The 14,900-nt window shown below is 46.9% G+C and overlaps 1 protein-coding gene across 3 annotated transcripts in view; it reads left to right on the top strand.

Moving 5' to 3' along the window:
• The first annotated feature begins 517 nt into the window (after positions 1-517).
• The window catches only part of AGK (acylglycerol kinase), a 67,163-nt gene continuing 52,780 nt past the window's right edge, over positions 518-14,900 (top strand). For 2 of the 3 annotated variants that reach the window (XM_015424708.1, XM_015424710.1), the window contains exons 1-2: positions 665-735; positions 4,007-4,194. In XM_015424708.1, coding sequence (XP_015280194.1) covers positions 4,085-4,194 — 110 coding nt within the window. In that variant the 5' untranslated portion in view covers positions 665-735; positions 4,007-4,084. Of the gene's footprint in view, positions 736-4,006; positions 4,195-14,900 lie in introns of all 3 variants that reach the window. The other variant, XM_015424709.1, reaches the window with a different exon arrangement.

Below are 14,900 nucleotides of genomic sequence, written 5' to 3' on the forward strand. Positions count from 1 at the left end.
CCCATGGTTTCCATACTTCACGTGAATTTCATTCTGTCAGGAACAAAAAATAAAAACATCAGCCCTTCAACACCCAGCCACACTGTTATCCTGCCTTTCTGCTGTCCTGGCTTCCTCCCCCAGGAGACTTGGGGGCTTGTGATTTCAGGAGGGGGCTGAAACGCCTCTCCCTTCTTCACAGTCCCTCGAGTAGCCGCTTTCGAAGGCGATCCTACTTTTCCTCGAAGCCAGCTGCTTCCTTGCATCCACTGGGGGGGTAACTTTAACTTCGCTTTGCCGCCGTTTCTTTTCACACAAATTAAGCACTAAAGGGCGGAGGGAGGGGGTGTGTGTCTCTCGTCTCCCACTGCAGCCCGGCCAGAACCCCCCCCCCCCTTCCCGGTTTCCCTTACGAGGAATAACGCCGCCCGCTGGCCCAGGGGTGGTGGCTGGCCCCGGCCTGCGCGGAACTAAGGCGAGGCGGCTCAGTGTTTCCACTGGAGACGGGGGAAGAGCAACGCCGGGCCAGGAAGCGGCGCTCTTTAGGGGCCGGCTGGGGAGAAGGCGCGCCGGCGTTCGCTCGAAGGAAGCCTCCGCTCCCTACCCCTTCAGCCACCTCGCAGCAACGGGGCAGCACTGACAGAAGCCGGGCGCCTGCCCCATGCAGAGGGTGCGGCGAGGAGGAGGAGGAGGACGAAGAAGAAGAGGTCAAGGACTCCACGTGCCGAAGGAGGCTGCCCCGGGAAGAGCCGACAGGTCGGCCTCCTTAATTCTGCCGCAGTATTCATGAATCTGTTTCGTTTTAGGTCTACGTTTATAACAAACGTGGCGCTAGATGCCCAGTGTAGACGCTCGCTTCCTCTTCCCTTCCCTTTCATAGCGACAGCCCTGTGAAGGATGTTTGCCTGAGTGACTGGTTCCAGGTGCACTTAGGTAGCGATCAGTGCTCCCTCTAAGCTGTGGAGTCTTGTGAGCAAAAATTCTACTTTGTGAGCTCCTGGCATTAAAGTTGTGAGCGAGTGATTTAGCTGCTGCGTCAATTAGCTTGCTCTGGAGCCATTTTTCCTGAGCCAAGACAAAAATCTGTGAGCTGGAGGCTAAAAAACTCTGAGCTAGCTCACACTAACTCAGCTTAGAGGGAACATTGGTAGCAATGTGGGAAAACCGAAGCTTTAGCCTTTGTTAGGGTTGCCACTCTCTGGCTTTAAAAAAATCCCTAGAGATTTTTTTTTTTGGGGGGGTGCCTGGGGAGGGTTGGATTTAAGGAGGGGGGAGAGATCTCTGTGGGAATATGATGCCATTAAGGTGGCTCTCTGAAGCGGCCATGTGCTCCAGGGGAACTGATCTCTATAAGTCTGGAGAGCAGTTCTAATTCCAGGAGAACTCCAGGCCCCACCTGGAGGTTGACAACCCCACCTGTGACTTTCTTCCTCATGCTGCACGAGTTGTATGGTGGAGTACAGTGGACAGGGCTCTCAAAGGAGAGAGACAGTGGCTCACTGGCATTTCCAGGTAAAGGGATCGAGCAGGAGGTGGTGATGTGAAAAATCTGAGACCCCGGGGAGTCACTGCGACTTAGAGTAAGTAAAACTGACCTTGAAAGCCCAGTGATCTGACTCAGGCGAATGGTGTAACTCAGTAGAAGGCAGCTTCAAGAGGCAGGAGGGGGACGGTGCCACCTGGTCAGGATTTTACCACCCAGGGCTGACTGCTGTAGACTGACTGTTCTCTCAAGGGCAGTTAGGTGGTAGACTGGGTTGTACCTTTTCAGAGGACATTGGTCTGCATAGACAGTGTCCTGTCCTGAAAAACAGCACAGAATGGCTCTAGCCCAGCTCTCCGTCTGCTGTGCTAATTTTCTCTTTGCAGAGGTGTCTTTGATGCTATAGAGCACTGAGAGATGGCATATCTTGCCCGCAGTCTACACTTGCTTAGCCCATGCTACCACATTGCTGCTGCCTGTCTAGAGGAGGCCGAAGCCATGCAATAAATGTTGTAAATAAATAAAATGTAGCCGGGTAACAAGTGAAATGTACCCATGCAGCAGAGTGAGGTGGCTGAATGGATTGTAGCACTTCAGCGTACCGAGAGCCAGTTTGGTGTAGTGGTTAAGAGCAGTGGGAGAAACGGGTTTGATTCCCCACTCCTCCACATGCAGCTGCTGGAGTGACCTTGGGTCAGTCATAAGTTCTTTCAGAGCTGTTCTCTCAAGGGCAGTTCTTGACAGAACTCTCTCAACCCCACCTGCCTCACAGGGTGTCTCTTGTGGGGAGGGGAAGAGAAAGGAGATTGTAAGCCACTCAGACTCCTTTGGGTAGTGAACGGTGGGGTATAAATCCAATTTCTTCTTCTTCAAGTATATGTCAGTGTTTGCGGGATGAGCATTTTTGTCTGCACCTTTGCTTTATAAAGCTCTCAGCTGGAAGACAACTAGTGCAGAGGGGAAGAGGCTGAACCAGTCTGCAGTGGTGCATTAAGTTTATTTACTTCATTTATATCTGACCTTTACTTTATTTACTTCATTTATATCTGACCTTTTCCCCCTGTGGAGGGCCAAAGAAGTTTACTTTGGCCCGGGTCACACAGGAGGATTTGCCCCACGAAACAGACGGATTGAGGGCGGATTAAACCAGCGCAATCAGATGCCAACATCTGGCAAGCATCGCACACCCGCCACTAACCCGTAGCTTCTGGCCGAAGATGCAGTTCTAAAAGAGACTAGTGAAAGGGCAGTACCTACTGGATGACACACAGCTCCCCCTCTCAGCCTAGCCCAGGGGCCCCAGAACTTTTTAATCCATGGGCACCTTTGGAATTCTAGGTGGGTACAGCTGTAAAATGGCTGCCACAAAAGGTGGAGCCAGCCACAAAATGGCTGCCACAGCTTACCTTCAGTCACATGGTGAGGATCCTTGTGCTGTGTTGGTAGCTGTTCCCCAAGTATTGTTTTTTTAAAAATCTGCACAGTCAGTCAAATCTCCAAAGGCCAATCAGAAGCCCTGCTAGGCAAGAGCCCCACCTGGCCCTGCTGACGTTCTAAAAATTAGGGCTGCCAAGCCGCGGCAGGGGATCCGCACGTCTTCACAGGATCCCTGCCTCGGGGGACAGCGATACGCGTTGCACCGCCGTCGCCAGGATGACGCTACACGTCGCTCTGCCAGAAGCTACGCGTCGCTCTGCCAGACGCTACGCGTCGCTGTCCCCCGTGGCAGGGATCCTGTGAAGACGTGCGGATCCCCCGCCGCGGCTTGGCAGCCCTACTAAAAATGGTGGGCACCACAGAAGGTGCTGGGAACTCCTGGCCTAGCTTATACCCTGGTTGGGTATAAGCTAGGCTCATGAAGGGAATTTTAACTCTCAAACCTTATATCCTGGAAATCTCGTTGGTCTTTAAGGTGCGACTGGACTCAAATCTAGATTCTAGAGTGACATTCTAAGCACTACACAACACTGGCTCTCTGCCATCTCATTCTGCAAAGGCAGGACAGTTACCTTGGGTGGTGGATTTCATAATGGGCAAGCTGATTTGTGCACTCACACAGCGTGTTGTGCTTCATTTGTGGGCCAGCACAGCAGTGGCCCGGGTGAACGTGCCAAGTGTGCAGAACTGTTTTGCATGGGTAGCAGACCAGTTCACATGCTGTGGAAGCACAAAGTCTCATGGGTGAGTTGTTTTGCTTGCTAACATCATGTCTGAAGCTTGATTCAAATGCAGTGCTGGTGAGTTACACATTGTGGTTGTTCAACCTAGACATGCATAGCTGCTTTGCATGGGTTGCAACTCGGTTTAAATGTGACACCCTTGCAGGGTTGACAAGGAAGATCTGTGCCTTGCTCAAGCTTAAGGCCTGACTGAAATGTGATATTGGAAAGGTCAAAGTATTTACCCATGGGACCTTGGACTGCATAGCATCCTCTTTAAACTGGGCCGTTACCTATATAAATCCGCTTTCTGGAAAAGAAGCAAGTGAATTAAGATCAACAAACGTTTAGCCATTTCTGTGACTATTACTCTTATTATTTGTAGTTTATCACATGGATGTTCTAGACTACCATTTCTTCACATCGGAATCCTTGTAAGGTGTGCTGTGGAGTAAAACAAAACATGGCCAAGGTGATCAAAATGTTTCAAACCCTTAGAAACAATTGGAAGAAGACTACTGTTGGGATCGGCCTGCTCACCTGGGGAGGAAACTGGCTGTATGGAAAGCACTGGTAATTATTTTTCAGTCTAACTTACTTCTTAATTATTGTTTTCGCAATCAGAGTCATAAACAGCAAACCCTCACCCCAAAAAAGGAGAGCCTAAACGCTACTACAAAAGTTATCATGTAAGCTAACAACCGCTGCCAGAAACTTTGCCACAAACAAAGTAGTTTGTTTATCTCTGAGCAACCAAGATGATTTAACTTCTGAAGAGACAAAGTCCTGGTTAAATAATGGAGAGATCAGTTCAGCTCCTAGATCTGGAAATCTGGAGCAGTCCAAAAAATTGTGATCCACAGAATTGATTCCGTTTTTTGTGACAATTACAGATTCTGTCTGAATATGGAATTCCATTGAATCCTCCTAACATTCAGGTGCACAAGCATGAACACCGTTCTGTACTTTGGAAGAGTTAGCTCAGGTAGATGGTTTGGCATATTTGTTGGAGGGAGAATGCCTACTGTGGAAGATGAACATGCTCTGCGAACTCTAATCAACATACTGTCATAATTAAAGTCCCTCAGACGTCTTCTAATGAACTGGGCCAATTCTTGTTTATTCATTGTTTCTGTCCCATCATGGGTAATGCCCAAACCTGATAATTTATGATCCAGTAATCTGTCCCAGTTACTTGTGTGATGGTCCACCTTGACTAATCCGAGGAGACTTGATTATGGATTTGATTTTAGAATCCTAATATTTAGATTGAATACTCTGCCCCAGGCCTTTGCTTCAAAGGGTGTCTCCCCCAACCTCGGCTCTCAGAGCTATTCCTGACACACATCAAGGGATTCCCAGGATATTATATAGGAATCTTAATAGTGGGCTATCAGTGTGATCTGTTATTGCTCTGATCCAACCCCCAGCAGCATATAGCGTCTGCCCAGTGACTATTCTTCCCACCTCCCAACTAGGGTTCTTTTTTTTTTTGCTGTCACCACTAGATAAGGACTTAGCAGTATTCTTGTGGTAACCTGCAACCCAGACCCTCTATTTAGTCAAGAAACTTCTTTCCAATTCAAGGGTCACCCTCCTAAACCAAACCATCAAGGGCACGGGAGGAAAACCATTGAAATCTTGCTTGTTAAGAGTTATTCATGTCCACATAGGCATCTCTCTATCTTCTCTTTGTATCTTGGTAAGTATGGGCCAAGTTAGGTTTTGGCGTGGGGCTTCAGAGACCAATCATACTAAGTTCAGAAAAAGAAGGAAAATATTTGTATAAGCAATCGTTGGTTACCAAAAAAAAAGGCATGGGGTTAAGATAATTTCACCCTAGGTTTAAAAGTTACCCCGTATGATGGTAAATGAAAAGGCAGGCAGAACATACTTAAAAGTTTCCAAATTCTTTATTCACACTCTGTTCACGTATTTAACTTTCCCCAGCCTTTTGACTTGACTGCATGTAAATGTAATTTCAGGTTAGCTGCTGAGCATTCACAGAGTGCTAATTCACCTTGTAAAGGTTGTAACCTTTTATATAGATACCTGGGAGGAAGAAAGATTCAGGTGGGTAGCCATGATCGTCTGAAGCAACACAGTTTGAGTTCAGTGGCACCTTTAAGACCAACAAAGTTTAATTCTGGGTTTAAGCTTTTGTGTATGGATCTGAAGACGGGTGAAGAATCATTTCTCTGCATTCTGACTGCTTCTGACTTTCAGTGGTGTTTGATTTGCACCGTACGGAGCCAATTGTCAAGAGTGTATCTTTGTCAAGTTTGCTCCTTTGAGAAGATAGCGCTTTGTTCGTATCCTGTTAATGGGGGACTCTGGACAAAGAGGGACTGTGGTGGGGAGGGGTTAATTCCAGCATGTACACCCACAAAAGTGGGAGGGGTAGTAATTTTTTTTTTTAATGAAGCAGTCTTCCCGTTTTTCCTTCAGAGAATAGGAGCATATCTATTATTGCAATGGGGAAAAAACCACAAAATGCAATTTGGCTCTATTGTTGTCAGTTTGCTGTTACAGTGTTTTGCTTTCGTTGGTTGAAATAAATATTGTACTTATCATACATTGCCCTAAGCCCTTGTTCTGGGTTTATATATATCGGAAAAGAGGAGAGTTTAATTGGTTCCTCTTTCTGTTATGTCCAGTCCTTCCAGGATCGAAGCAGAAGACTTGAGGAAGCCAATCTTTACTGTTTCACAATTTCTCTTCTCCCTGTGGACCTCTGTGTTTTTTTTCAATTAGCTGGCTCAATCCAGTGCGTAGTTGCACTGCCCCAAGTTTGGCTTTAACTTTAGTAGATTTGGCAGGCTGGGAATAGATCAGTTTGTGTTGTTGTTGTTGTTTCCCCCTGGAAGATAATTTGAATAGCCTAGCACTGATTCTTGTTTCATGGAGTGTGGTGATAAAGAGAGGAATAAAACAGTGAAAAAACACTCTTGAAAATCCTAGGTAATGAGGAGCAAAAGGCTCCGCTTTTAAAATTTGGGAGTGTTGATAAATGTGTTATTCTTTGTTGGAAGCAGACTGGAGACATTAAGGGAGCTTGCCTAAGCAGGTCTACTCAGAAGTAAGTCCCACATTATTCAGTGAATGGGCTTAGATTGGGGTAACTCTATGTAGGATTGTATTGTAAGATTGCTTCATTCTCCAGAACCTAATCTGAGCCTGTTTCTGACAGAATGAAAGATATTTCCATTTTTGTGCATGGTCAGTCTTTTGAGCTCACTCTGCAGTATTAGCAGCCCACCTTTTGACTTCTTTTACATTATCACACTGGATGCTCCAGGATAGGTGGGTTCAGATGTTTAAATAAGGACACATGAAATGCCGAGCAACATTGGTAAGGATGAATAAAGAACCATGCCATTATTTGATCCCCACTTTTGTGAATGGTGTGAAGTTCCAGCAGCAATGCAGCTGGGTTTGGTTTCTTTTGGGGGAAGGAGCACTGGAGGCTGGTGGCATTTTTGTAGGGCAAATTCAAAAGCAGAGTGCAAGTGGAGGCAAAAAGGCACTCCTACAGGGCAGCAGATCCGCCAGCCCACATCAGATCCCCTGAGAGATTGAACATCACAAAGCATTTCACTTTCCAAGCAATTTTCAGTTGCCTCTTCCTCTCCTTTCCAAACTGAGCCTGCCCTAAGGCCGCTCCTGTCTTTCGTCAAAGCCCCCACTCCCCCCCATCAGGTGCTCTTTTAGGCAAATCGGTAGAGATCCATTAGCCTTTACTCTGACAGCAGTTTCACAACAATATGTGTGTCACTTTGCAAAGGAGTCTTGGTTGTTGTTGACATCTGTGGCTCAATTACTGTGCTTGAGGCGCGCTTTTGAGTCGACTTATATTGTGCCCTTTTATAACAGATTAAAAGCTTAGCACAATCTTGTGCGTTGGTTTCTACCATCGCTGGGTCTTCTAATGAAAAGGGTGTTGCTTTAGCTCAACATTGCTTTAGATTAGCCTTTGACTCCCTGGAATTAGGAGCTGCAGTGGTTCAAGTGGTTAAGACGCTGAATTGCAGGCTGTGGAAGGTCAGTAGTTCAGCAGTTAGAGACCCGGGTGCCGCATGATGGAGTGAGCTCCCATCTCTAGTTCCAGCTCCTGCCAACCTAGCAGTTCGAAAGCAAGAAATTGCAAGTAGATAAGTAGGTACCACTTCGGTGGGAAGGTAACAGCGTTCCATGCGCCTTGGTGTTTAGTCATGCTGGCCACATGACCACGGAAATGTCTTCGGACAGCGCTGGCTCTTTGGCTTGGAAACAGAAATGAGCACCGCCCCCTAGAGTCGGATTCAGCTAGCTTTCGAGCAAGGGAAACCTTTACCTTAACATTTTTATCTTACATTCAAGGTCATTTACCTTTTGAGTAACTACGGTAAGCCGAGCACCAAGAAGTTTACTGTAGTGAAGCAACAAGCCAAGGGTCGGAGCTGTAGAGGAGTCTCCCCCACTGAGTGACCTTGTCTCATTGGCCTATGGCTCCACTCATGTGCCGTAGCACTGTAGGGGATTGCCGTACAACCCACCTGAAGATCCTCACCTGTGTTAAAGACAACTGGGCTGGAGCAGAACTCCTAGCACCCAATACTTCTCTGTTTCTTTGCAGGCCATTTAGAATTGAAGACGCACTTCACTCTTGCACCCGAAAAAGGTGGGAGGGAGGCTCCCACACTCAGAGCAGTACCTCTTACAGAGCTCTAGCAGTAGAAAAGAGCAAGGGTCCAGTAGCACCTTAAGGACTAACAAAACTTGTGGCAGGGCATGAGCTTTCGTGAGTCACTGCTCACTTCTTCAGATACTCAGACTTCTGAGTGCAGATATATCTCTGCCTCGTGCGCGGCTGATCCATGCTTGGTGCAGTGATAGAGCAGAGGTACAAGCTGTCATAGAATGCTGATAGGATAGAGATGTGTCCAGAGCCCCTTAGGAGTCCTCAGTTAATTTTCATATTCGTGTGCCACCATGCACAGTTTGGCAGTGACCGATTTAGGGCATCTGTTCTGACGCTTTTCCCGTCATGTAGTGATGCAGGCAGCAGTTAGCTAGACGATAACTTAGGAGCTGGTAAGTAGTCCCCAAGAGCGTGAGAAATGGAATGCCCAGGGTTTGTAAGTTTTATTGCATTGGAACTGAATAAAAATGGTAAACATTGGAACATCTGAAGAAGAAAATGGTGACGTTCCCAAAGGCAGGCATTACAATTGACATGTGATGTAAACTTGTTTGTGATAGTTCGACTGTGGTCTGTCATGTAAAACAAACAAATACTAGATCAACAAATGACTTCTAGTTTCTGGTATTTGTCGAGTACGTTTTCACCCTGCCTTCCCTTCAAGACACACAGAGTACTTCACAGCTTCTCATAATTTTATGAGATTGACAGGAAAAAGAAAAATAGTTGGTTTTATACCTCGCCCCTCACTACCTGAAGGAGTCTCAGAGTGGCTTACAATCTCCTTCCCCACCCCACAACAGACACCCTGTGAGGTAGGTGGGGCTGAGAGAACTCTGAGAGAGCTGTGACTGACCCAAAGTCACCCAGCTGGCTTCATGTGGAGGAGTGGGGGGATCAAACCCGGTTCTCCAGATTGGAGTCCTGCCACTCTTAACCACTACACCTAACTGGCTCTCTCAACAGGAGTGTTCTAGTATATAAATAAATATTGCAGTTATTTCTTTGCTTCATTTCTACCCCACCTTTCTCCCCAATGGGAACTGAAAATGGTTTACAGCATTCTCTTCTCTTCCATTTTATCCTCTCAACAATCCTGTGAGGTACATTAAGCTGAGTGTGTGTGACTGGCCCAAGGTCACCCGGAAAATTTCTGTAGCAGAGTGGGGGAGATTTTAACCTGGGTTCCCAGATGCTACTTGATGTATCACAGTGGCTCAAGCCTGGTTGTCATCATCACAACAGACAGCTAACTAACATAAGAACATAGAGAAGCCAATGTTGGATCAGGCCAATGGCCCATCCAGTCCAACACTCTGTCACTCAGTGGTCAAAAATACCAGTTGCCATCAGGAGGTCCACCAGTGGGGCCAGGACACTAGAAGCCCTCCCACTTTTGACCCCCCCCCCCAAGCACCAAGAATACAGAGCATCACTTACCCCAGAGTCCCTATCTATACCTTGTGGCTAATAGCCACCGATGGACCTCTGCTCCATATGTTTATCCAATTCCCTCTTGAAGCCATCCTGAGTCTTACTTCTCTGCTGGTAGATTCAGGTGGGTAGCTTCATTTTGAAGCAACAGAATGAACTTTGAGTCCAGTGGCACCTTTAAGACTGACAAAGTTTAATTTTAGGTATAAGCTTTTGTGTGCATATACACTTCTTCAGATACCTGCAGTTTCTCATAATTGCATTATTATTGTTAAGACCTCAGTTAAATTGAATTTTGGAACTAGTGTAGAAGTCGACGTGGTGCGAACAAGCAAGAACTTTGTGCATGCTTATTTTTATGTAGTACAACAACAAAAATGTTTGGAGGCAAAATGATAAAATAAGCTTTGGGATGGATCCAGCCAGCTTTTTTACTACTTCTTGGCCAGTTCCCCTCCATATAACAGTCCCTGGCCCCGGTCACACGGAAGGTTTTGGCCCGGGAGAGGGATGGATCGGGGGCGCAGCAAACGGGTGCGATCTCACCGCAACATCTGGGAAGTGGCGGACACCCGTCCCCGATCTGGCCCTTCAGGCTGAAAACCTGCAATAAAAAAGAACCACCCCCAGAAGAGGACTTACCGGGAACGCCACATCAAGTGTGGCCATGGGATCGCTGCAGCGCCCGTCGTCCGGAGCAATCCAGGCTCCCGGCCAAACTGCGCATGCGCACACATGCACAGTTCGGCTGCCTCACTCCCCTTTCAGTGGCTTCCCCCCAGCATCTGATCATGCCGGGGAGGAAGTGCGCGGCGGCTCAGGGGATCTATGTGATCCCGCCGCCGCGTGTCTCTTGGTGTGGCTTTAAAAAGCCGCACTTTGCCAGTGCTTTTTCCCCCTGTGTGGCAGGGGCCCCTGTTCCACACATGGCTTTTTTCTCTGTGGATCCCAGACACAGCCTTTTGGGTGGCCAAAGAGAATCTGTTGCCTTTTCACCAGTGAAGAAACTAGTTGGATACAACTCTTTGTATTTCCACTGAGAACTGCTAAGATGCTATAATAAAATCATTGCTGAACAGTCTAGTTGCCCCAGTGAAATTTCTAGGTGCCATGGTGACCGGGAACTTGGGATTTGTTGGGCCCTGGGATGAAGCATTTCTATTTCTCCCCTCTCCTCCCCATTTGCAATGAAAATGCTGGACAGGTTTGTCATTGGGCGCTCTTCCAGCTCTTCCCTTTGAAATATGGTTGAGGCAGTTTTCAGCCTCATCCCATCCCATATGTAGCATGGGGGAAATAATACTGTACTGTTTATTTCTTTAGTTCTAGTGATGGAATCATTTGCAGTGCCATTTTATAACAGTGTTCAAAACTTGACAAATGCACAGTTGCACAAAATGAGTTTGAAAGAGCATAAAACTATCTTTGCCTGCGCTTGTGGGGCGTAGAGAGGCAGAACGCCCATTGCCGCAAGATCACCACAAGGATAAGTTTCTTGCTTTCTGTTGTTGCCGGGGTAGTGGGAAGTGGCACAGTATAGTCCAATCCAGTGTTCCCTCTAAGCCAAGTTAGTGTGAGCTAGCTCACAGGTTTTTAGCCTCCGGCTCACACATTTTTGTTTTTGCTCAGGAAGGATGGCTCCAGAGCAAACTAATTTATGCAGTAGTCAATTCGCCAGCTCACAACTTTAATGCCAGTTGCTCACAAAGTAGCATTTTTGCTCACAAGGCTCTGCAGCTCAGAGGGAACATTGGTCCAATCTCATCAGATCTTGAAAGCTAAGCAGGGTTAGTACTTGGAAGAGAGACCACCGAGGAAGACTCTGCAGGGGAAGGCAATGGGAAACCACCTCTACTTCTCACTTGCCTCCCGAAGCCCCCCATTAACAGCTGTCACTGTTATCAGTCTGAGACAACAGAGCCAAAGCTTGAACAAATAACCCAGCAATCTAGTTTGGAAAAAAAAGGTCTTTTTCTCTCTACCAAAATCACCTCCCCAAGGCCCTCTGAGCCTTCCTGTATGTTTATGCGGAGTAGCTTTCCTTAGCTGTCCATAGGCTTTGATCATTAGGCCCAGATCATGGGGGTGGGGGGAGGTAGTGAATACTAATAGGTGATTGACTGCTGCCTCAGGAGTGAATCTGCTCCTTCTTTTGTGGGGAGGGGAGCAGGTCTTTAGGAGGAAATAATGTTAGGTTTCCGATTTTTGATGTTGCTTTCAGCTTAGCACTGCTTGCCTTCAGGCATGCGTCTGAACTCCTGCAAGTCCTCCTAAACCTGTGTGTCTGTAAATGAAAGCGAGTGTTTCATAGTGCCAGAGGTCTTCTGTTCTCTTCCCCCCCCCCCAAAGCAAACTTAACCATATAAAGAGATAGAGGAATTGTGGGGCCTCAAAGGCAAACGTTTGTTTTGCCATCAGACGCATGAAGTGTGGCTTCAGTTTATTCCATTCTGTTCATTCATTTTTATCCCATCAAGCTTCTGAGGAGATCAGAGGTTTCAAACATATGTGATTCTTTCTATACTTTCTCCTCTCAGTAACCCTGCGAGGACAGTGCAGCTGAGAGAAAGTTACTCACTCTAGACCAGGGTTACCAGCCTCCAGGGGGTAGCTGGAGACCTTCTGGTATTTCAAGTGATCTTCAAGCAACAGAAATCAGTTCGCTTGGTGAAAATGGCCACTTTGGAAAGTGGTCTCTATGGCATTATACCCCATTGAGGTCCCTCCCCTCCTCAAACCCCGCCCTCCTCAGACTCCACCCCCAAAATCTCTGGGTATTCCCCAACCTGGAGCTGGCAGCCCTAACTACCCAGTGCACTTAATGGTGCAATGGGTGTTTGAACCCCAGCCTCCCTGGTCCTGGTCTGGTAATCTACATCATGTAGGCTCTGTGCATGTGCATGCACACACATAGGCATAGAGGGGGGAAACAGTAACCTTTCATCAGCTTTTCTTCCTTCTGTTTGTTCTTTGTTCTGTATATATCTGCCACATTTCAGGCTTCTAATGCATTCGATTCTAGTTCACAAATGCTGAAGCCACACCAAACATGTTCGTGTTTAAAGTGCCTCGAGATTTCTTTCTGTGTTCGCTGCAATAAGGCTAAAACAGCCACCCCACTGGAATGTCTTGATACATAAAGGTCTGCCCTGCTCCTTCCAGCCTTTTGGGGATGGAAAGCTTTTGAATCAATAGCAATTAGAATGCTCTTCTTTTCCTAATGGCCTGCCACCTGCGCTGCCAGCTTGCCTTCACTCCTATAAAACTAAAGGCCACGACGGCAGATACAGCATTTAGAAGCAGCCGCTTGGTTTATAACAGATTTAGGTCCTGTTCGTCTTACCCAGGGACCGGCTGGAGGTCTGAGTTGGAGACGGCAGCCTTGCGCCGTGCAGAAAAATACAGCCGAACAAATCTGCCGAAGCAACCTGGGATATTACTTACAAGAACGTTGCAGAGAATATTTACCTTTCTGATCTATGTTGTTGGAGAGCTTTCTTGAGAAGCGGAATTAGTTCAGTATTGATTCTGATTCAGTTACCTAAGTAACTGAGGTATGATCTTGGTTATCCCCCCCCCCCTTGCTTTTCTGGCTTGCCAGACAGGTCCAGTTACTTGGAAAGTAATTGTCAAATTGGATAGCAGCGAAGCAGCACTTAATTAACCAGAAATTGCTGAGCTCTGAATTACTTTTTGCCAGAAGGCAGAAGGGGTTGCAAGCCACGATTTGAAGCAGCGGGTAAAATGACTTCATACTTTCCCTCTGGATATTGCCACAGTGATAACAAAAGTCCCTTGGCCTTTTCAGTCAACGAGCACTTAGCAAGCGAATATATAACTTGCCCACCCTCCTGCTACTGATTGGAAGCTTATTGTATTAAGTGAGTCATTGCTGTTATTGTATAGTGGTAAACAAAAAGTAGAAAATGGCAAATGAGGTGAAGGGATGGCCTGCGGCAAAGTTAAGTGATAGCATTTAGGGAGTTGTCTTTTTTGGGTCCTCTGACGCTCCAGGCCAAACTACATGTGACAGTATCCATGGGTCCCATGCATGGGCAGCAAGGCCGTTTTAAAGCAATTTAAAAATGCTCTGAAGGCCCAGTCCTGTGGTGTGTGTGTAGCCGTTTCGGCACTTGAAAATGTGCAGGGGAGAGAGCCTGAGGCTGCCATGCTGTGGGGCCAATCAAAATCAGGCCCTCACAGCATTTTTAAGAGAAGAAGAAGAGAAGAGATTGGATTTATACCCTGCCCTTCACTACCGAAAGGTGTCTCAGAGCAGCTTACAAACTCCTTTCCCTTCCCCTCCCCACAACAGACACCCTGTGAGGTAGGTGGGGCTGAGAGAGCTCTTGACAGAAACTGCTCTTTTTTCAAGAACAGCTGTGCCAGAACTATGGCTTGCCCAAGGCCATCCAGCCAGGTGCAAGTGGAGGAGTGGGGAATCAAACCCGGTTCTCCCAGATTAGAGTCTACGCACTTAACCACTACACCAAACTGGCATTTTAAAAGTTGTTTAAAAGTGGTGGCGGCGTTCACAGGTCTGACCTACGGATGCCGTCACATCTAGTTTGACTCTTAGTGACAAGGCAATGGTGGTTGAAAGTGCCATCAAGTTGCAACCAACTTATGGCAACCCTGTAGGGTTTTCAAGGCAAGAGACATTCAGAGGTCGTCTGCCACTGCCTGCCTTTGCATAGCGTCCCTGGTATTCCTTGGTGGCTTCCCATCCAAATACTAACCACAGGACCAACCCTGCTTAGCTTCCCAGATCTGATGAGATCAGGTGAGCCAGAGCCATCCAGGTTAGGGTGACAAGGCAACGGGGAGTCCCATTGATAAGAACAAGGCCTGGATTGGATCTTTATCCAGAAGTTGTCATATGGTGGGCAAAATTCACATTTTCCTCCTTTATAAAGTATGTATGGCTCTTCTGTGTGGATAAAGATGGAGCAGGGGTGTCCAATCTATTTCAGAACTAGAGTTGGTTTTTAACTAGTATTTAGTAAAATTGCTGCAATTAATCAATGGTCTGCTGTTCGTTTTATGAAGAAATGTTCCTCTTTCTTAACACACAAGATTTATTCCTTTGAATCTGAAGAGCAAACATTATGTTAAGGGGAGCACTAATGCCTCCGAGGAAAACTTTGATAAATATTCCAATTAG

This window comes from Gekko japonicus, unplaced genomic scaffold (genome assembly GCF_001447785.1).
Source record: "Gekko japonicus isolate JY-2015 unplaced genomic scaffold, Gekko_japonicus_V1.1 scaffold689, whole genome shotgun sequence".
Classification (NCBI taxonomy): Eukaryota; Metazoa; Chordata; class Lepidosauria; order Squamata; family Gekkonidae; genus Gekko; species Gekko japonicus.